This window comes from Peromyscus eremicus, chromosome 4, assembly GCF_949786415.1.
Source record: "Peromyscus eremicus chromosome 4, PerEre_H2_v1, whole genome shotgun sequence".
Lineage (NCBI taxonomy): Eukaryota > Metazoa > Chordata > Mammalia > Rodentia > Cricetidae > Peromyscus > Peromyscus eremicus.
In genome coordinates, this window is record NC_081419.1 from 37,898,360 (window position 1) to 37,922,176 (window position 23,817).

Sequence of the window (23,817 nt, forward strand, 5' to 3'; positions counted from 1 at the left end):
CCCAAGTCTGTGCCTCTGTGTCGCTCGCTGCTCTGAACATGCCTATGCCTGCCCTTTCCAGACCCCGGGCTCTAAATCACAGCTGCTGTGAAGGCACGAAGTGCATTCTAATGTTACATTTCCCGTCTCTCTGATCCACGCTGTGGCTCAGGGCTCTGGAAGAGTGATGTTCCTCAGCCCGGCACAGGGAGCCATGCTACTGCTCAAAGGCAACTACAGAAACCCCCGAGACTGAGCAGAGCTTGAGGCGGCCCCTCTCTGGATGGACTCTGCATTCACAAGCTTCTTGTGCCACACACACTTGGCCTGTTTTCATTGCTAGCCTCCCAGGCCTGAGATGTACCCTCCAGATCCAGGGAGTCTGGACTGCTTCCCTTCTGCCTACCCTGGCACTAGGGAAGGCAGGACCCACACAACCTGGAGGACCAGTGTAATAAACATTAGTTTTAATTGAATAAACTATTTTCTTACAGGCTCCAGCAAACCTTCACCAATTTACATCAGTTCCTATTCCTCACCAGCAAGAGAGCAAAATAGACGGCTACAGGTGAATTTGTAATGTCATTTGTCCAGAAGGCTGGTTAGCAGTCACACAGTAAGGGGGCCACTGGTGCAAGCTGGGCCTCAAGACAAGACCCACGGAGCTTCCCCCGAGGGGCTTTGCTCCTCAGACCTGCGCATGGTTAGATGTTTCCGTCAGTGCTCTGAGGCTCCATGCCTCTGGGGATGCGAGAAAGCTCTGGTGCACGCTCTTTGTCCAGTAGATTCCCTCTCCACTTTCCCCCTTTCCGTTAACCTAGAGAGTCTCTTACATCTTTGGGTGAGGCAGAGTTGGTGAGTACACCTCACACCCTCACTCTTCTCTCTGGACACTCCATCCTTCGTCACCGTGACTTCCTCCTCATCCAAGCTCCATGGTTTAAAATCTCTGAGTCTGCAGCCCATTTATGAGGGGACTCTGCTTCCAGGAGGGCCTTCTCGAGCTGTCCCCTAAGACTATACAGCCACATACACCCCTTTCAACCACGAAACGAGGGTTTCCCAGCCAGGACTACATTATGTCCTTCCAAACAAGGGTGTTCTAAGACCCCCGTCTACACCATAATCTTTATTTAATAGGAAAAAAGGAATCTCCCTCAATAATCTAGTTTGGGGTGATTTTGTTTTGTGGTTGGGTCTTCCTGTTGTTCCTGCCGATCTCAAACTTTTGAGCTACCTCAAACCTCCATTTTTCAGTCTCAGGAGTAGGCAGGATTACAGGCATGCACCGCCACACCCAGCTTATGCTATTTCTTTTGAAGTCAAGAGAAATCTAACTGCCTTTGAAAGAGGAGTTAGTTAGCCATGTAGACTCTTAACTCTGAAATACCAAGATGTTAGACTGAGTTTAAGTCAGATGCCAATACCTAGATGGGAAATTCTTACATCTTACTGAGTTGGGGGGATTTGGGCAACATGAAGACACATAAGAGCTGTGATTATTTGAGGGCATCATGCTGAGGTCAAAGCTAAAACAGCACAACAGGAAATGGGGACCAGGCGCCCTGTGTGGATGCTCACATGTGACACTTCGCATTCTTCAGAGGACTTCAGTGGAAGTCCTTGCCTCCAGAATTGTATTTGCTCCCAAGTCTCTGCTAATTTTTTATCTTCCTGCCTTGAGATTTCTCATCCTCTAATAGTACACTGTACAGCAGAACTCACCAAACCACATTACATCTTTTAAAATTGAGTGGTGAATTCAAATCTTCATCAAGAAGTAAATGTTTTAAAATGCAACCCTATAATTACAGTTATCTGATATTTAAAACCAAATCCCCAGCACTCGGGTATATCCATGATAAGCTTAACTTTCCTGTGCAAAAGCTGCTTCCTCTTTTGGTCCGAATCTAACAGGCTCCTCCACATCCCATGCCACCTCCCACTGAGGGCCTAAGCTCTCCTGAGGCCTCAGGACAGAACTTGAGCAAACAAAGCCAGCTTGCCTATAAACATAATTGAAAATCCTCCCTACTGTGAGTAAACATGGTGTGCACCTGAAACAGCTTCTCCCCTTTGCCCACATCAGTGTTCGTTAAATGTGTGGTTTTAAAATGCTCTCGCTTACTTGCCTCTCCATCTTGCCAGCAGCACCAACAGCTGTACTATCAAGATGACTCCTCCAGGAAGACCTTGGATGCGTACAGATTGTACTTGCAGTCTCCTCGTAGCTATGAAGACCCTTATTTTGATGACCGAGTTCACTTTCCAGCTTCTACTGATTACTCAACACAGTATGGACTGAAATCAACCACAAATTACGTAGACTTCTATTCCACTAAACGACCTTCTTACAGAGCCGAACAGTACCCGGGGTCCCCGGACTCCTGGGTGTAGCATCAAGACACCTGCCTGGAAACTCTATCTTTCTAACTTTGCTTGGATTGAGGTGAAAAGTCCGTCTTGCTGATTTGATGATGAAATGTGAAAGTGAAATGGAAGGAATGAGTGAAGAGTATGTTTTTTCTTTTTGAGGAATTTTCAGGGAAGTGAGGAAACCCTTGGGAGAGGACTTTCTGAGCTCTGTGTAGGTGTTAGGTCTAATTACATGTAGATTCTAGTGGTGAAGGTGTGGGTGATGTGTCGAGAGGTTTGAGAAATGGGTGAAATGAGATGGGGTATGTGTAGGTCAAATCAAATTACAGATGATTTTTTTAATGTGAATAAAGTTATGTTCAGATAGTTTGTACAGAAAAAAAATAATAAAATGGATGCCCTTCATGTTTTATTGCTATTACTAAATGTCAAGATTGTATGCTATTATGTCTTGTAAAAATTTCTTCTGTTGGTGTAAATATGGAAATGCCACATTGGTTAAGTGCCATCATTTGTAATGCAGTGTGTCGTTTGAGAAGAGATTTGAAGAACTGACAGCCTGAAACACAAATGGGAAACCCAAGGAACTATTCCAGTTGACAACAAACTCTGGCATCCTGTCCTCAGTGCGTAGTGAACCAGAAGCACAGGCCTCAGTGTGACAGCCGCGCCATGCTCATCCCGCCTTTCACAGGACACTTCACTGCCATTTTCTATGCACATGGAAGAATAATAAATGTGGAAATTTCATCCTGGAAAATGTGTTCTGGGCCCCTTTTTCTGGGTGGGATATGGAAAATAGACTTAGTCCTTTGTGATGGTCCACACTAGATGATGAAGATGTGGCTGCTCCCTTACTTACTTACTTACCTTAGTCTGTATTTCTTGGAGTTTTTGTTTATTTGTTTTAATTTGATACACTCTGCAGTTTTAGCAGGTTTTGCTTTGTTTCAGCCTTCTAGGTGTATTTAACATCTCTTTTCCCCTAAGGGAAGTTACATCTGGCATCCTGGCCATACTATATTGGCAAGGACCACTTACAGCATCATTTTCTGGAACTAAGTCATTACATATGGACACTTGGGCATTTGTTTGCTTGGCATCAATGTTATAAGCCAACACTAATTCTAAATAATTATTGTGCTGAATACTTGTTGGATTACAGACGGCCTTGGGGGATCCCCACAGACACTGTAGGCATGTTCCAATGCTACTCTACAGCATTGTGACTATAGAAAGAGACCCAAGAAACAGTGTTTTCCTGAGTGGAAAACAGCTCGAGGTTAGGATTCAAAGTAAAACAGGTCCAAGTGTAGGCAGGAAAATAGCTGAAGTCTACAAATGAATGATGAGCCTTTCTGAGCTTTAGGCTTTCCAAAGGACATCTAAGACGGCTGACAGAGTCATGCTCTCTGCTGCATGTGCCCGGGCTGGACAGAGGAAACAGCCTTCTGTATGACAGAGGTCACTGGATGTGCCTGAGGAACTGACAGATTTTGGAAATCACACCTATTTGATCTCACGTTCCTGAACCCGGTTCCTTGGTATCTAGGTTTAGGTGAAGGCTGTTTGCTAAGAGGAGGAAAAACGGGAGCCTCCACAGATGACTGACAGCAACTATGTGACTGGCACTTAAGGCCGTATTGCAACTAATGCAGATCACAGTTGGCAAGAACTCATTGGAGCCATGGTGAGAACTGGGCAGAAGATCTGAGGCCTTTAAATCTATTAACTCATGACTTGAAAAAAGAAATTGCAGGCAGAAACCTGCATCACTGATCGTAAAGATAGGCTAACCCCATTCAGCAGTGAGAATAAACACAACCTGCTAAAACTGTTGAGTCATGCTGCAGTCCTGATATTACCATATAGCATCAGCCCACAGCAAGAGGTGTGTGGTTCTGCAGAGCCAGGGTCAGCTGAGAACAAGACCTGAACAGAGCCAAGTTCAGAAAGCTAGACCAAGGCTTCTACACCTGACTCCACATTCAAGGCATCTGAGCAACCTCCACGAGGTGAGGTTCCAGCTGGCCACGACCAACAGAACACATGGTATGGACCAAGCCTCAGTCCTTGCTCACAAGCTCCCTGGGTAGGTGTGCAGTGCAGACATGCACAGACCTTTCATTTCCTGGACATCGTCCAGCCCTACAGCCAAAGCATTTAGACTTTGATGTCAGGATATGGAGTTTGCCTGGGAGAGAGCAGTGAGTGCAGAGTATTGTCACAGAAAACTATCTTAAACTTGGAAAGCCATGAGACTTTTCTGTGTATGTGTATCTCTGTGTGTGTGTGTGTGTGTGTGTGTGTGTGTGTGTGTGTGTATTTAGCCAGCATGTATGTATGTGTGCCAGTAATGTGCCTAATACCCACAGAGGTGAGGAGAAGGCATTACATGCCTTGGAACTAGAGTTACAGGTGGCTGGGAGCCATTATGTGGATGCTAGGAACAGAATCCAGGTCCTTTGTAAGAACAAGTGCTTTTTAACTGCTGGGCCATCTCTCTAGCCCCCTAGAGCGTATTTTTGTCTATGCCCATTTGTTTGAGGTTACATTCTTTGAAGACTTAAGCTTCTCCTAAGTATTGGAAATCATGACCACACAGCACCCCCATCATTAATCCCCGGCCATTGTTTGTCCACCTAATTGCTGATTCCTGCTCAGAAATACTGTTTTTTAGTATTCCTCAAGTACTGATGGTTACACATACATGGTCAGTTCAGCCTCACAGCCAGCGTATGATAGTCCACATTATAAACCCTGAAACAAACGAGTAAATTACTAAAGGTCACACCAGTAAGTGACCAAGGCAGGTGTAGCCCTGTGGTCTAAATTAAATGTTGGTAGCAAATTCAGGCCTGTGAATTCCAACTACATACTGTCTATTAGACATTGTTCATCACTACCTTAAATTTACCAAAGGAAATTATTATTATCCATAAGTTAAAAGTAACCATAAATTGAATATTTAAGGCATGCAAGATGGTTGGTTCAGCACATAAAGCGCTTGCCAGGCAAATGGACAACCTGAGTTCAGTCCCACATGTAGGTAGAAGGAGAGGATTTCTGACTGCCACATGCCTGCCATGGCACACCTGTTCACATGTGTACACACAATACATACAACAACATTAAATATTTTAAATGAACAGCTATTAAAAGTAAGAAGTACCCAAATCTATCTTGTCCACCGTGATGTCATATGAGTCTCACTGGGAGAAAGTTGAATCCTGATCACTCCACTGTGAATGATGCTTCCTGCTAGACTGGGAACTCACTCTATGAGCCATGTTAACAAAGGCCCATTGAAACAAAATCTGTCACCGTGTGATCCTAGCATCGTGAGGCCTCAGTGATACCCTTAAATCAACACTCTTGTCCCTCCTTGAGATTGTGGCTTTGTTTCCATGATCAAACTGGATTACAGAGAAAAACATTTGAAAACTTGGCCATTGCCATTCATTTATTCAATTTATTTTGAGTAGCACTGTTTATAGTAACATTATTCCTAATAGCCAAAAACTGGAGGCAACACAACTATCCACCAGCAGAATGGATAAACACAAATTTTATCCAAGAGTGGGAAAAATTGCAACATATATTTGTTATCATAAAATATTAGTCTACAATAAACAATGAGCCACAAATATGACCTGGACAAATACCAAAAAACATGTTGTTCAAAAGAAGGAAGAGATTGGCAGCGTGAACATGCCGAGTGATTCCCATGCAAGAACAGGAAAAACTCCCTGAAGGCGATAGGGTTGAGATCCACGTTGTCCACAGAGGTAGGAATGGGCAAGAGTTCTCTGGGATGATGAAAATGTTCTCTGTCTTGATTGGGATGCCAGTTACCCAGGTGCATACGTGCAGCAAGACTTCAGAATCTACACATCAGAGCTACATTTCAGTGTATCAGATGATGTCAGTAGTCACCCCAAAAGAACTTCAGTGGACAAGGGGGAGGGGGTGGGGAAAGGACCTGCTGAAGTGGAAGGGACAAGGAGAAGAATGAAGAATGAATATGATCCAAAGTGTGTACATGTATGAAAATGTTATAGTGAAACCTGTCGTTATATATAATTAATATATGCTAATAAAGCTACCCCAATAAATTAACAATAGTCAGTAAAGAAATAACATAGCCTGAGACATGGTTTAATGACAATGAATTAAAGTTTTAATTATTTGTCTCTTCTGAGTTAAGAAAAATGCAATTTACTTCAAACCTTAACAAAGTAGCCACTTAGTTTCTCATGCAAAGCTTCTAGAAAAAAATATCTTTGTTGTTATGTACACTAACCCATTTAAAAAACAGCTGCTTTCTAAGGTACACTTAAAAAGAATTCTGGAAAATGTGTGTGTATAAAGCACCATGGGGGCAGCTTTTGGACAAGCTGCCATGGCACAGATTTATGTGTGTTGACAAGAATGTAATTTAAGAAGGCTCAGACTTATGTTTAAAAGCATTGCCAAGAGAGAGAAGCATGGAGCCCTTTTACCTAATGATCCAAAGAGATGTGTAAATAAACACCCATCTGCCTCCGAGTGCCCCCAACCACAGGGGAGGAGTGTGAGAGCAGAGCCCTTTCGGAGAGATGTCCTCAGAAAGCAAACAGAGCAGTGAAGTCCTTGGGCTCTCGGACAGACTTGGAAACCAAGGGCAAGCTTTCCTTCTGGTCAAGGAGACCCTTGTTGGGGAGGAAGCAAACTGAACTGTTAATTGGTGTGCAAATGGAAAGGGAATTCAGAGGACGTGGGAGGTAGAGGAGCTTGGGGATTCCAGAGCAGCTTCAACAGACAGAGCTTTTTAGTTACCCTTTGCTGATGCAGGCCCAGAGCTGAACTGGGCCTCAGAGCCTGGAGAACACAGCTCTGCAGAGCCTGGGCCTCTTCATCTCCCTCTAGCTCTTGGTTTTACTTCCATCTTGGTTTACCCTGTGACAGCAGAGTGCTGTTCATTCCCATGACAACTTGATCTGATTGGCTGACACTATGAATGCCCTCATTCAGGACCCTCCTCAAAGGCTGCAGACACAAAAAGGAAAATTTTAGCAAGCAAATGATGACTTGAATTGTGTCTGTTTTAGTGCCTTCCCCTGTTTTTATGTCAGCAGCTTCTCTAGGAGCAGCTGGCGTGTCCCCCAAGTGGCTGTTTGTGCCTGTTGCCGTTGCCTAATTCCAACTTGAAATCACTGAAAAACATTCCGTACTGTCATAATCGTTTGCATAAGCCGTAACTAGCTTTTTCATTATTAAACTCCCATCCAACTGTTAGGGGAATTTTAATAAAGACTTAATGATATGATGCACTCTTTTGCTCTCTATTCATAGATGGAGAGCTCGTTCCAGAGTTGACCGGTGCATTGGCTCAGAAAATAAAATTACTCACAGCTTATGCGGGGTCACAGGTATTATTCTGAAGTCAGAGGGGAAATATCCAGTTCTCCCCACACAAATCTCTTGTAACTGTTTACTCCCCAGAAGGCAACACCCCTGGAACGTGCCTTTGTTTGCTGGCAATGAAATGTAATGTGTTTGGCTCCCGGTGCCTTGATAGGCTGCCATACCCACTCAGTGCTAATCTAATAAAAGGACTTCAGGGAGGAAGCAGGCCCTCTAGGGTCTCTTTTTAGGATTCTTCAGTGACTGGGGCTGTCCCAGACCAATCCCAGTGAGCTGATACGCCTTTCCAGGAGTGAGAAGGATGGTGTTCAGGTGTGCCGAGGTTTCTGAGGACGAATGGAGAGCATTGAATTTTGATGGCCCTAAAGTCTGAGATAACAGGAAGGGATCCAGCCAATGCAGATGGAGGAAAGTCTCACAGGGCTCTGCCCCTAGACAAAGAGTTACAGGCTCTTCATTAAAGACTGCTGAGAGAGAGAGAATGAATCTTCCTCAGGGATAAGCCTGAGCTTAGCTAATACCAAGTAGCCAGCCATAGAAACATATACATACATCATATATATATATATATATATATATATATATATATATATATATATAATATACACACACACATACGTACATATATACATACAAGCAGCACTACACAGACTCAGCAAGTTATTCATATACTTATTCACTCACATGTATATCAATAATCAATAATAATTCAAGAAAAAGGACCAGGAATTTGGGGGTGAACAACCTAGGAGGGGGTGGAAGCGGGAACATGATGTTAAAAGAGAAAGCTGTACCACACTTTGCATTTAGAGAACAGGACAGACGCCTAAGGGTAGCTCGGGAGTTAGCTTGAAAGAAACCCCGGCAGCATCCTGCTGCATGGAGCTACCTGGATAGTTTCCTTGGGATTTATTTTCCCCATGTTCAGTCGTCAGGTTTCTCTGGAGGCACTGCAGCTGTGTGGCTCACTGGAGTGGCAAACTCAGGCGGCGTGCAAATGATGTTGCTCCTACAGGCTTGCAGAATACAGGAGCTGTGGGGAGTAGAGTCTTACTAGGTTTCAAAGGAAGGACTTGGAGGCTGAGCCCTGTGTCTCAGGTTCAGAGTTGCTGCTGCATGCAGGCCCCAAGAGTGGAATGCCTGAACCTGAAGTGAAAGCAGCTGCGTTGGAGACCTCTGGAAGTTAGAGATAGCAGGAATGTGGGTCATCTGACCAGGGAAGCCCCGGCCAGGAAAAGGGGCCCAAGAAATAGGCCATAAAGGCTTCAGTCAGGAGGGGCCTGTGGAAACCATTAGGTACTCATATCATGCCACTCTGTGCCCCAGACACCAGACACTGTTACAGGAGTTAATGTTTGACCTGCCTGGCCTTGCAATGCTGGGTCTTGCAATGCTGGGTCTGGCCTTGCTGGGCCTGGCCTTGCTGGGCCTGGCCTTGCTGGGTCTTGCATCAGCCTAATCTTTCTATCTTCCTATTCCTTCCACTTGGAAACGAAGATCCGCCTGGTGCCTTTGTATATTTGAGTATGTTACTAGTGTTTCTTATAGGCACTCACAGCTCATTTGCCTGGAGTTTCAGGAGAAAATTGAGACTTGGGATTTTCAACAATACTGAAACAGTTAAGACTTCGGGAATGCTCAGAAATGGGATAAGACAGGCATGCACTTTTGGAGGTCACTAGAAACTAGACAACAGAGCCGACTGACCATGGGCAAAAAACTTTAAACTATAAACCAAAATAAATCTTTCTTTTTCAAGAAAGAAATATTTATTTTATTTTTTATATATGAGTGTGTGTGTGTGTGTGTGTGTGTGTGTGTGTGTGTGTGTGTACGCTCACATGCCACCTGTATGCCGGTGCTTTCAGAGGTCAGAAGAGGGCATCAGATCCCCCAGAGCTAATATTATGGGCAGCTGTGAGCTGCCAGACACGGGTCCTCTGGAGCCATTGCTCCAGACCCTCTTTGTTCATTTCAGCTTGGTTTATCACAGGTGTGCCACGGTGGCGGAAAGCTAACACAACTGGTTGGTTCTACAAGACAAGTTGTAAAGTGTCTCCTTTGTATCTCGTCTTCACTACATTCAGAGGTGACCAGGCATTCTAAAGTTAATATGGTGGCTCCACCAATGTCTGCATAGATCAAAGTTCTGTCCTGCCATCCCCGTGTACCTTTACCCTCATGTCTCCCTTTCGGCTTCTGGAACTCCAACTAAAACAGACACATTCTGCGTCAAGTAGAAAAAATTGAAAAAGTAAAGTTTGCCAGGTGAGTCAGCCTCTTTAAAAATCACTTCCCTGGAATCCCCACCCATGTATCTCACTGGACACCCTACCTACAGGGGAAAGTTTTCTACCTGGGGCCCTTGCCAGTTCTACTCATGTAGCAGTTCCACTGGTGAGGGAAATAAGGGATGGAAGGAAGAAGTATTCTTAGTCTCTGCCCAGGATTACCAGTGGTACAATGAGGTGATTTCTGTACTGTACTGCTGTTACTCTTTTCCGAGTGGAAGGTCCAACCTGTGTTGTATCGATTCCATGGTTGAGCAGAAGGCATTGTACCCATCTCTCCTAAACATGAAAGGCAACAAAACTGGATTTTAAAAATCTCAAGTTTAGGCAATAACTCCAGGCAATTCATAGCTTAAAGGTTAATGGAGGAAAATGAGTGACCATCAGAGATCCATGCTTGGAACCCCACCCTCATGGCGGTATACAGTCTCCGACCATGGGGAATCTCACAGGTGTTAAGGTCCTGGACCCCTCATCCATTGTATCCTGTAGAACCTTCCACATCCCGTGCCCATAAAAGATCATCTAAGCAAGGGTTCCACAACAAAGACAAAAATAATGGTGGAGTCGGGTGTGGTGGCACACGTCTTTAATCCCAGCACTTGAGAGGCAGAGGCAGGTGGATTTCTATGAGTTTCAGGCCAGCCTCATCTACATACAGAGTTCCAGAACAAACAGGGCTACATACAGAGATCTTGTTTCAATAAAATACTGGTGGATCATGTGTGGCCAGTGCCGAACCTCCTAAGTAACCCCCTAAAGCCTGAGGCTGTGTGTTCCTGTGTCCTCAGCCACCCAGGAGACTCACTTCAGTTCTGTTTCTGGTGAATCCTTCTACAATATTCTAGACATTGTGAGGAGCTGGGAAGCTGATGAGTTTACCTTTGCCTCAGAGACTGTGCAAGCCTTAACCTACTGCCAAGTCTGGGGTGAGCTGTAAGGACAGCCTCAGAGAAGACAGGGAAACTTGAACTAAACATTGGTTTTATTTAAAGCAAAGGCGCTAAGGAACCTGTGAGCCTGGCAGGGTCCGCATGAAGGAGAAACCCAGGGAACTGAGTTCAAGAGGAGGGTAGAGAGTGAGAGGCAGGGGGAGCCACACCGGGTTCCTGCCACTGCTTGGGGGTGAGGACGACATAAATGGCAGGCAGCTGGTCTCCTAACAATAAAAACATCAACACCCACTCACTGAGCGTTTTCTAGGCTCTCGGGTGTGAAGGACTGTGTCATGGGCTCGAACCACATTATTCCACTTACAAAAATCCCAGCATGGTTACGAGAGAAGAGAAAGTTGCCCTCAGATGTGTAACACAGGTGGCTCAGGGGCACACCAACCAAGGTTTGAAGTCTGTACTTTCTGCCTGGTTAGCCTTCCCCTGGGAAAGCTGAAGAGTGTCACCTTTGGACCCTGTGTTTTCTAAGTCAATGCCAACCTAAACCCTTGGCCACCCCTCGTATCAGACAGGAGTCTCCTCTAGCTTCCCAGCCTAATGAGGCTTCAAGAGTGCAAATCCGTTGAACATTGCCTTAGTAAAGCTAACTAGGAAAATATCATATTAACTCATGTCAACAGTTAGGGTTTTTAAGAAGAAAACCAGCAAGGGACCTGTGTAAGACAGATCTGTAGCGTAAGACTTCTAAAAGAGAGACCTTTCTCTGCCCTGTCCAAATCCATTGGCCCCGGTCCAGCCTCCAGAAGCAGCTCACCTGGGACGTTGAGCAGGAGACTAGGCAGGTCAGCTTGGGAATGGGGCTGTCAACCTCAACTGGAAGAAATGTGGTCAGCCTGCCTAGCTGTTATGGGAAAGGATCATTCCTGGCAACAGCTCATTCACCAAAGAGGAATTTCGGATGTTACAGACATTCTGGAAGATGTAGATACTCTTTCTTATCTTCTTCATGGACATTTTTACTCTTCACTGCTTTTCCAAGGCCATGGAGGTGTACTAGACAGGCGTTTGGATGCCATAAACAAATGTCTTCAACAACATCAGGAGGGGGTGTTCCTTTTATCTTGTGGTTTCACACGATCCAGCCCACGGTCCTTGATGCCCATACACTTGGGAAAAACACTGTGGGAGTGAAAAGCATGTGGCAGAGGAAGCCTTTCACCTCATGGTGACCAGAAAGCAGAGGGTGGGGGGTGGGACCAGGGACAGGTATAACAGTCAAAGCCATACTCTCAGGGACCTACTTCCTCCAGCTTGGTCACGCCTCCCAAAAGAGAACCAGCAGCTGCGGACCATCATCAGCATGAAACTGTGGGGACACATCACATTCCAGTATCAGAAGAGACCAGCTGATGAGCTGAGGGAAGTTCAAGGGCTCAGCTGGCCAGGTGAAGTCCAGCGCACTTGACACCCATCTCTTAAGGTGGGATCTTCAAGTCATTCAGCTGGACGTCTTGGTTGCATGAGTTCAGCTCACCCTGGTATCTATAGAAGCCTGATTTTTGCTCTGATTTAAGCTATCATTCCCAGCCATCTCACAACAAAGAAAGCCAACACATCTTCCAACACATGGACCCCTCTGCAACCCCCCACCATGTGATGAGAACAGGGCTGTACCTGAGTCTTCAGAAAGCTCAGCACACTCAAACCTGTGGCCTGCCTCTTTAGCACACACAGACCAAACTTGATATCCAAAGGGAAAGCAGACTTCTTCCCTGGGAGTGGGAAAGAAGGGGAGGTTTGCCTCCAGTGCCTTGGGGCTAGCACATACTAAGGAAAAATCCCACCTTGCTAAACTGGGTCAAAGAATTGAAGGATTAAAGCCTGTGGGTGTGTGCATCCTGACTGACAAGAGAGTCACAGTCCTCAAAAACCCAAGTGAGAAAGAATCACTTCAACTCTGTCTCCTACAATATCTAGACACAAGGGACACACGGGCCAAAGCTTCCAGAGAACTCTCTGGAGAGAATGACTGAGCCTGAGAATGAAAGTGGATTTCCCACTTCTGTCTTCCCAACCCCAAGTGGACTCTGAGACCAGCGAACCCACAGTGTGGGTCTGAGCTGACCTCCCGTCTTGGGTTATTAGTGCCGTGATGAAACCCCGTGACCAAAAGCAACGTGGGGAGAGAAGGGTTTGACTTACATATCCTGAATCACAGTCCACCAAGCAAAGGCAGGGCAGGGACTCAAACTGAGCAGGAATCTGGAAGCAGAAGCTGATGCAGAGGCCATGGAAGAGGACCGCTTCCTGGGTTTGCTCTCACGGCTTCTTCAGCTTGCTTTTTTATAGAACCCAGGACCGCCTGCCCAAAGATGGAACCACCCACGATGGGCTGGGCCCTCCCCTCCCCATCAATCACTAATTAAGAAAATGCTCTACAGGCTTGCTGATCTTATGGAGGCGTTTTCTGAATTGAGGCTCCCTCCTCTGTGATGGTTATAGCTCGTGCCAACTTGACATAAAACTATCCAGCACAATTGACCCCTTGTCTACCAGACATGCAAATACATCACTGTTAAGCTATAACCTTTCTTTTGTTGTTCATGCCCAAAATCACACCTTAATATCAACATTACTGTATAAAAACAATCCAACTTTTAAATGTCCCACACTTTAAAAATTCAAACTCTTGCCGGGCGGTGGTGGCACACGCCTTTAATCCCAGCACTCGGGAGGCAGAGCCAGGTGGATCTCTGTGAGTTCGAGGCCAGCCTGGGCTACCAAGTGAGTTCCAGGAAAAGGCACAAAGCTATACTGAGAAACCCTGTCTCGAAAAACAAAAACAAAAACAAAAACAAAAAAAAACAAAACAAAACAAAAAAAAAGTTCAAAGTCTCTAAAGTGCTAAAAATCTCTAAAACCAAAAATCTCTTTAAAAGTTCAAAGTCTCTCAACTATGGGCTCCTGTAAAATTAAAATAAGTTAAACGTTTTCTTATTCTAAGACAGAAGAACCAGGCCACAGTCACAATCCAATCAAAGTAAACCAAACTGTAGCAGTGTAAATAACTCAGTTTCACTCACATCTATGGGCTCCTCCAAAGGTCAAGTCTTCAGCTCTTCCCTCTGCAACCCACACAGATTGTCTCCTAGGCTCAGGCTGGATCTACTCCACTGCTTCTGGTGTCCTTGGTGGTCAGCCCTTGGTACTAGAATCTCCAAAATGCTGAAATCTGCTGCAACTGGGCTGCACTTCACCAACAGCCGCTCCTGGGCACTCTTCAGGAACTCCAGTCCTGCCACACAGTGCCGAGCCCCAGCTGCTCTCCATGGCCTTCATAACCAGTACCACCTGGGTGACTCACACTATGAAGTTCAGCTGCCAGCATGAGGTATCACCTTGCTGGCCTCTGGAACACAGCTTCTGTGTGCTGACCCTGAAGAAACACTTTCCAGAGTTCACCTCGTGGATGCTGGTCTCTTAATTGCTGCTAATTTCTCAGCTCCAGCTGACCAGCATGCATTGTCCCGGAAAAGTAACAATTTACTTCAGTGGTTCTGGTATCTTGTTAATTATCTGATTCCTCAGCCTCCCCTGACCAGAGTCACAGATTCTTAGTCTGAAATATCAAATGGCCCCTATAGTCTCTGCCTCCCTCTGAAACTTCACAAGCAACGCCTCCATCTTCTCTACTATCCGCTAATCTTCCAAGTTCTCACAGAAGCTCATGAAGCTTTGAACACTCAATGGCTTTTCCAGTCTGTCTAAGTTAGGTTTTAATTGCTTTGAAGAGACACCATGACCATGGCAACTCTTATAAAGGGCAACATTTTAATTTTGTGGCTTATGGTTTCAGGGATTTAGTCTGTTAGCATCATGATAGGACATGGCAGCATGCAGGCAGACATGGTGCTGGAGAAGGAACTTACAAGTTCTACCTCTTGATCTACAGACAACAGGAAGTGAACTGTGGCACTGGGCGTGGCTTGAGCATAGGAAACCTCAAAGCCCACCCCCACAGTGACACGCTTCCTCCAACAAGGCCACACCTACTTCAACAAGGCCACACCTCCTAATAGTGCCTCTCCCTATGAGCTTATGGGGGTCAATGACATTCAGATTAGCACACAGCCCAAAGTTCCAAAGTCCTTCCATAGTCCTCCCAAAAACACCTGGTCAGGCGTGTCCCAGCAGTACCCCATGATCCTGGTACCAACTTCTGTCTTAGTTAAGGTTATTATTGCTATGATGAAACACCATGACCAAAAACAACTTGAGGAGGAAAGGCTTTATTTGGCTTACACTTCCACCTCACTGTTCATCATCAAAGTCAGGGCAGGAACCTAGAGGCAGGAGCTGATGCAGAGGCTGTGAAGGGGTGCTCCTCCTGGCTTGCTCAGTCTGCTCTTCTATAGAATCCAGGACCACCAGCTCAGGGGTTCTTCACTCACATTAGACTGGACTCTCTCCCATCAATCACTACTTAAGAAAATGCCCAGCCAGGCAGTGGTGGCACAAGCCTTTAATCCCAGCACTCAGAAGGCAGAGCCAGGAGGATCTCTGTGAGTTCAAGGCCAGCCTAATCTACAGAGCAAGATCTAGGACAGGCATCAAAACTACACAGAGAAACCCTGTCTCAAACAAACAAACAAACAAACAAATGCCCTACAGATTTGCCAACAGCCTAATATTACAGAGTCATTTTCTCAACTGAGGTTCCCTTCTCTCTGAGGACTATAGCTTGTGTCAAATTGACATAAAACTAGATAGTACACTTCCCAACCAAGCAGAGTCCACAAGAGGGATCAGAGGGGAGGGCTTCCCACAGCCATCCTATCAGTACATGTTTATATCAGCCTATCAGTTCTTATACACGGGCAGAAAACACAAGGGAGTGGGTTCCCCTCTAGCCCAGTGGCTCCCAAGAAACAATAAACAAAATCTTCACATAGATTATCTCAGCAGGGTGAGAAGAAAATTGAGAAGAAAATTCTGCTGTCTTGACTTCATTCAGAGGTGAGAAGACCAACAAAGAGAATTTAAGAAAACCTACCCTAGTGACAGAGCATCAGGGTGTTACGTATCAGGTTAGCAACTACCAGCCTCCTGGCAAGCACCAGAAAGGAGGATCAAGGAGACCTGTCAGCAGCTTTATGATGTTCCATGCTCTTCTGACCAAGATGGGGTTGCCAATGATGTTCCCTCCAAGGTAATAGGTCAAACAGAACTTCCCAACCCCTTATACCATGATGTCTCATGAATAGTTCTACTCTACCATCTCCAGGATCCTACGCTTCTGACCAAATCTAGAAAGCCTCCATGTCTGCATCTCCCTTCTAAGCTTCAGAATCTACTCTCTACCCACTTCATCCCCCTGCTTCACTACTCACCATCAGGTTGGGGTGGATGTTTCCTAGTCTATATCACTCCCCACTGAAATCACACCTACACATTCACAGACTACTACAGGGTACAACCAGCCCTGCTGGTCCCTTGCTGTGGTGGTTTAAATAAAAATAACTCTCATAGGTTCATCTATCTGAATACATGGTCCCCAGTTGGTGGAACTGTTTAGAAAGGATTAGGAGGTGTGGCCTTGTTGGAGGAGGTGTGTCACTGAGGGTGGGCTTTAGGGTCTCAAAAGCCTATAACATTCCTAGTTAGTGAACTCTCTCTCTCTCTCTCTCTCTCTCTCTCTCTCTCTCTCTCTCTCTCTCTCTCTCTCTGCCTCATGCTTTTGGATCATATATAAGCTCTCAGCTCCAGCTCCAGCTCCAGCATCATGCCTGCCTGTTGTCATGTTCTCTGCCACTATGATGGTCATGGACACTCTAACCCTCAGGAACCATGAGCCCCATATGAAATGCTTCCGTCTATAAGTTGCTTTAGTCATGACTTTGTCAGAGCAATAGAAAAGTAACTACCAAGACTTTTCTATAAACCTCTGGATACTAATCAGTGGCAGGTGCCCCAGGAGACCTGCTCATTTTTCTGCCAAGTTCAGCATTTTCCCAAAGTGTGCTCCTTACACCCTTGGATCTATCCAACATCCCTAAGAGAAGGCTTATGACTACATAAGTCTAGAAAGTGCAATGTGGTAACTCTCCTACAGAGATTCACAATGCCTTAAAGTTCACATTGGAGGCTTTAAGACGACATACAGTAAAAAATGGATTCAGAAATACAATACTTCTGAAATATGAGTACATAAAAGTTATTTCCCCCAACTCATAAGTGAGAGTTCTTTTTTTCACTTACAAGTGTATGAATTTAATTAAAATATACATTCTTAGACTAAATTTGAAATTTTAAATAGTCTAACTAAAAATCAGAACCCATTCATTTATTCTGTAGCAGTCAAATGAGGATACATAATCTAGCCCAGAGACACTAATGACGTGAGTGTGCCGTACGCGAGGTAACTTCAGCAGTGCCCCAGAGAATACTTGTGGATGAGTGTTCTCTGTATTTCAATGTATGATATGAGACATAGAAACTCTGGGACTGGCAGCTTAGCTCACTAGGAGACTGTTTGTCTCGCATATGCAAGGCACTGGGTTTGATTCTCAACCAAGCAAGCATGAGAGAAAGGAAGAAAAGTTAAAACTCTGAAACTTAAAAATTCATTTATAAAACTACACCTGGTATATAAATCACCACTGTAATAACCTGACACTGTAAACTACCCATTTTACAAAAAAATAACTGTAATTTAAAATTCAGTAAGAAGGTTTGATTTGTTTATTTTTTGTGCATCTCATTCGTGTCTGGCCTGATTCTCTCTCCAACTTCTGCTATCTATTGTGACATCACAGGTCATGGATGATAAGTTTTAGGCCTCCTGAAGGCTTCTCCGCCACGGCAACAAAACCAATCAGACCAAATTGGAAAGCCCAGGTTTAATGGGTAAAGCACTCGGGGGCAATTCCCCAGCCTGCAGAGAGGAGACTAGGACGCAAGACCGAAGAAACACGTGTCTGTTTTCGGAGATGCAGCTTATATACCCTGTGGGAGTGGTCTTGAGCCTCTCTGGGGGAGGAGCTGTGTTTGGCGGGCTTTGAAGGGGCGGGTTTAGGGAAAGAGATAGGAGAGAGGAGTTGAGGTGGATCTTCCACCAGATTCCTTCCAAACAATGGAGACTCCACACAACACCACTATGTGCTCATGAGAGAATAAAGTAAAAATGGAAAATGGCAAGAGGGTAATAGTTTTGACTTTGGAGACTCCCTGAAAGGGTCTCTGGACCCCAGGGACCTATCCTACCCTTTAAGAACTGCTGGCCCACTTCCTTCCCTCTTTGCACACACACAAGAGAAGTAGAGGCAAAGGTATCTCCCCGCTCCTGAGCCGAATAAACTCCCCACGATGGGGCTGCACCTCTTGTGAGGTCAATCTGCCCATCAACCCCCAGGGAGCATTCCTCCCTTGCCCTTCCCAGTCACTGTCCACTGTGGTTCCTGGGATCCAGCAGAGCAGAGGTCAGCTTGTCCATTCCTGCCTTGGAGGATTCGAAAGATTTTTGATCTATAGAATTTCATTAAAGCCATTGGGCCCCAAGATAGTCATTGTCCAAACACAGATATTGCTTTCATTTGTAAGCCGCCTAATTCCTGCAAAAATGGATTTAAGCTTTATCTATAATCCATGCTCTGTTCTCCTGCAGGGTTCCCATGGCTCCATGATACGAGGCAGCCGAGAAGATTCATCTTTTGTTCCTCTTCACACATAGGAAAAGATGAAACAGTCTTTCATCTTTGCCCCGTGGAGGGTTGAAGCCTAGACACAAAAGGGAGCCTGAACCCAGGGAAAGGAAAACAGAGCTGAGTGTAAAAGCCCTATGCTGCCAGTTGCCCTGTGCAGAGCCCCTTCCCCTGGGCCATCTCCCTAAGACCCACTGAAGGAAGGGTCTAGAGAAGCAAACATGGGTGGAGAGACCCAAGGTGAACTCGCACACACAGCAAGCAAATTTCCTCCCTTGGGCCAAAGTAAGAGAAAAGGAGTTCCCAAGGACCCTGCTTCATCCCATAGTTGTAGCTAGATCTCTGGTCCCTCTGTAAGACTCTGTCTGTGAGGCTGAAGTTTGTGGAGTTGCTTTTAGTATAATAAAGTGAAAAGCAGGAACAAAGAAGGCTGGAGAGATAATTCCCCATATCTCCACCCTCCTGGAACAGAGGGAAATACCTCTCACATGGAGAAGGCGAGGTTTGATTTTGGGAATTAAGTGGGTAGAACACAGATCCTGACTCAGTCAGTGTCTAACAGGGTGGCCTGGGGCACAGGATATGGCCTACTTGAGTCTCAGTTTCATCCCCTGTACGGTGAGTAATTGGAGAATTTGCCAAGCTAGTGCATCTCATGTGTTGACCTAAAATTAAAAATTTGTATTCTTCAAAAGATAGTACCAAGAGAACAGAAGACCAGTCACAGACTGGGAGAAATATCTGTAGACAACACAACTTATTAAGAAGAGTTATCAAAAAGAATTCTTAAAACTCAACAATAATTTAAATGATTTTGAAATGGGAAAAATCTCCATACACCTCACCGGAAAAAAAAAAAAAAAGATACAGAGATGGTAGGCAAGTGTATGAAAAGAAGACTGTAGCTTGAGTTTTCCTGCCTGGCCCACAGTCAGGGCAAATCTCTCTCACCCGCCAGTCCCATAGCCGCTCAGACCCGACCAAGTAAACACAGAGACTTATATTGGTTACAAACTGTATGGCCGTGGCAGGCTTCTTGCTAACTGTTCTTACAGCTTAAATTAATCCATTTTTATAAATCTATACCTTGCCACGTGGCTTGTGGCTTACCGGGATCTTCACATGCGGCTTGTCATGGCGGTGGCTGGCAGTGTCTCTCTGACTCAGCCTTCCACTTCCCAGAATTCTCTTCTCTGCTTGTCCCGCCTATCCTTCCTGCCTGGCTACTGGCCAATCAGTGTTTTATTTACTAACCAATCAGAGCAACACATTTGACATACAGAACATCCCACAGCAGAAGACATTATCTACCATCTGGAAATTTCAGATTACAGCAACAGAGAGATAGTCCTACACAGTTGTTAGAGTAGCCAAGACCACACTGACAACACCAAATGCTGATGAGGGTGTGGAGGAACAGGAATGCCTCTTCACTGCCGGTGTCAATGCAGAATGCTACAGTGGTTTTAAAGTTAGTTTAGGGGCTGGTGAGATGATTCGGTGGGCAAGAACACTTGGCACCAAGCTTGGCAACCTGAGGCGCATCCCTGGCACCACATGGTAGAAGAAGAGAAGTGCCTTCCACAAGCTGACCTCCACATATGTTCTGTGGCATGCCTCTCTCTCCTCGCACCCTCCCCAGCATACACAGAAAATACATAAAAATGTAAAAATAAATTAAGGATAGTCTGGTGGTTTCTTGTGAAACAAAAATAGGAACCAAGGAAGATGGTAGATGAATATGGTCCTCCAGGGATAATCTCCCAAAAACCCAGGTGACACAGCTGTTCACACATCAAAAACCCCCGTAAGACCTCAGGAGATCAATCAGGCAAGAGACCATAGTGCCTGCTTTTAATATAACAAAATAAAAAGATGTACTAATGGGGTTAGGGATTTAGCTCAGTGGTAGAGTGCTTGCCTAGCAAGCACAAGGCCCTGGGTTTGGTCCTCGGCTCCGGAAAAAAAAAAAAAATGTACTAAAGAAGGCTGAGGAGAGAAATGCCCATATCTTCACTCTCCTGGATCAGAGAGAAACACCTTTCACTTGGAGAAGGCAAAGAGAAGTAAGTTTGGGCTTAAGATTTGAAACATAGTTCCAGGCCCACCACAATGAAGCCTGGTGCTGGACAAAGCTCCACACTCCCTCTCCCCAGGCCAATACTTATGCGTAAGCCAACACAACCCAGTTAAAACGGAAGGCTGAGAACATTCTCTGTCCCTCCCAGAACCTGGCATCTGGTGGAGGCTGGTATGCTAGCAGGACAGATCTGAGTTTCAGCTGCATCAATTCTAACGACACCTCTGGACCAGCTCCTGTGCTAAGTGATGGCATGCAGCCCCAGTCTCCTCAACTTCTACTCCAGCTAGTGGAGGAATAGACCATGAGTCCATCTCAACAGCAGATATCCTTAGCATCCCCCTCCCCACCTCCGTTATGTCAGTCTTGGTTCAGGCTATATGACGCAGCTTGGTAGCACTGCTGAACATAGCATGCATGTGACATAGCATAGAAGCCTAGGGCTTATCCATCCATCCCAGAGACTGACAGAATCCTACAGTGCTGAACAATAAGTCCATTAACTGTGAATGAAGCATCTTGGCCCATCCTGACCCCGGAAAGAGACTTTTTGGAGCAAACTGCCTTCCCTAGGTACTCTGCTAGGTCTCTCCCTCTCCCACCATGGGAAGAGGGTTTGAGCAGGGTCTTGCTATGTAGCTCAGGCTGCCCTCAAACACATCGTCCTACTGTATCAGCACCCTGAGCACTAGGATTGCACACCATGCCTAAACACTCTCCTAGTATCAATTGTGTGTTTTAATGGAATACGCTTGGCTTGCCCTCTAGTACTGAAGCAGTGATAGCAGGTCAGCAGCACATCCTAGCAGTCTAGGTGAAATAGTAGACATGACTACTGGCTCAGAAAGCCTAAACACCAGACCTAGAAATTCTGGAAAAACAGACCCAAATGAAGCCAGAGTGTGAAGATCAGAATAAATCCTGACTATTTGATGCTGTGTGACAGCCCATGGAGAGCCTTCAGGAGCATCAGGAATTTCAGAAAACTAGGACTTAACCCTAATACTCAAAATAAGAACCTAGAAGTTGACCAGACTACTCATTGTGGGAAAACTCCCAAAGAAATTAAAGCAACTGTTTTAAGGTAACTCGATGAGCTTCGGCAAAACACAGGGAAATGTCTCAACACTGTAATTGAGAATTTTAACAAAGATATGAAAATAGAAGGAATAGATGTTCATGAGCTGTAACATTCCGTCAAGCAAAGTTTAAGTGTAGTCAAGGCATCAGACAGAAGAAGCTGTGAGCTCAAAGACATGCTATTTGAAAACACAGTAACAGGAGAAAGGGAAAGGGAAATGAATGAATAGAATGAAGAACACTCGTGGAAAACTTGAAATGACCTCAAAAGAGTGAAGAGTCGGAGAGCAGCCCCAAGACTTCAAGAGACTAGAGTAAGCATACGGGGTGTCCCGACTGCCTGCTCATGGACATCTCAGAAGAAACTTCAGACAGCACTAGAGAGGGATGAGATTCTCACCTGAGAAAGAATGAAGGAGAAAGTCAGACACAGTGGTCCCCACCTGTGATCAGCACTCAGAGGCCTGAACAAGAAAAGTGGTATAAAGTTGGAGGCCAGCCTGGGTCACACAGCAAGATTCCATCAATTAAAAAAAATAAGGAAGGAAGGAAGGAAGGAAGGAAGGAAGGAAGGAAGGAAGGAAGAAGGGAGGGAGGGAGGGAGGGAGGGAGGGAGGGAGGGAGGGAGGGAGGGAGAAATTTCCAGACATCATGACTGAAAGGCTAAAAGGACAAGACTATCTACATTATTAATATAGCTTGGTTACATGATCTCACCTCTAAGGACACACCTAGACTGAAAATGAAAAACAGAATAATAAATTACACGCACGTGGAACCCACAAGAAAACAGGAGTAGCTATACTTCCACCAAGTATACAAGAGGAAACACACTTCAAATCAAAAGCAATACAAGGAAACGAGGAAAGCCATTGCAGAGACAAAAGAGTAAATTCAGCAAGTGGATTAGCAATTCTAAAGAGGTATGCAGCCAGTATCAAAGCATCCCCACATAGAAAGAAAGCATTAGTAAGAACTAGGAGAAACAGACACCGATACATTCATCGTTAGGGGCTTTAACAGGACACTTTCAGCAAAGATCACCCAGATAAAAACCAACAGACAAACAGCAGGATTAAACTGCTCCCTACACCAAATCTAAAGAACATTCCATCCAACAACTGCCAGATACATTTTTCCCCCTCATCAGAACATGGAACATTCTCCAGGCCACAAAACAAGACTCAATCTATTTTTTTTAAAAAAAATAAAATCACACCAAATATCTTTCTGACCATAATGCAAAAAAAAAAAAAAAAAAAAAAAAAAAAGGCAGAAAAAGAGCGAGAAAAACCTTGGAAATCGTGAATAAATGGAAATGAAACAACTTGCTTTTGAACAAACAGTGAGTGTGTCAAGGAAAGGATGAACAAAAAATAAAATCAAATTTTCTTGTGGGCTGGAGAAATGCTGCAGTGGTTAAGAGAATGTAATGCTTTTCTAGAGGACCTGTGTTCAATTCCCAGCACCCACATGTCAGCTCACAATGGTCTATAACTCCAGCTGCAGTGAATCCAATGCCCACTTTTAGCATCCACACACGGTGCAGACATCCACGCACGCAAAACACCCATACCTATAAAACTGATAAAAAGATTAATTTCTTAAAAACAACGAAAGAAACGCAATGTCCTGAACCGTATAGCGTACAGTAAAGATGGCACTAAGAGAGAAGAGAACAGTGATCGGACTCACATCCAAAAAGTGGAATGAACGCAAATAAACAATCACTGCAGCTTACGAGAACCAGAAACAAGCTAACCGCCAAATCAGCAGCAGGAAAAATAAATAAAGATCACAGCAGAAATAAGTTAAACGGAGATTCAAAAATAATAACAATGCAAAATGCCAGCCATGATGGTACACACCTGTAATTCTAGAACTTGAAAGATGAGGTGCGAGGTTTATAGGTTCAAGGCCAACCTCAACTACGTAATGTAACAAAACTTTCTCTCTCTCTCTCTCTCTCTCATGCACATGCACGCACACATGCACGCACATGCAATAGAGGT

At 45.0% G+C, this 23,817-nt stretch overlaps 1 protein-coding gene across 14 annotated transcripts in view; it reads left to right on the top strand.

Annotated features, from left to right (window-relative positions):
* Pkp4 (plakophilin 4) overlaps positions 1-3,115 on the top strand; it is a 225,997-nt gene extending 222,882 nt beyond the window's left edge. For 7 of the 14 annotated variants that reach the window (XM_059260493.1, XM_059260500.1, XM_059260495.1 and 4 more), the window contains 2 exons: positions 474-547; positions 2,131-3,115. In XM_059260493.1, the coding sequence (XP_059116476.1) occupies positions 474-547; positions 2,131-2,376 (320 nt within the window). In that variant the 3' untranslated portion in view covers positions 2,377-3,115. Of the gene's footprint in view, positions 1-473; positions 548-2,127 lie in introns of all 14 variants that reach the window. The other 7 variants (XM_059260491.1, XM_059260499.1, XM_059260494.1 and 4 more) reach the window with 2 other exon arrangements.
* The last annotated feature ends 20,702 nt before the right edge of the window (positions 3,116-23,817 follow it).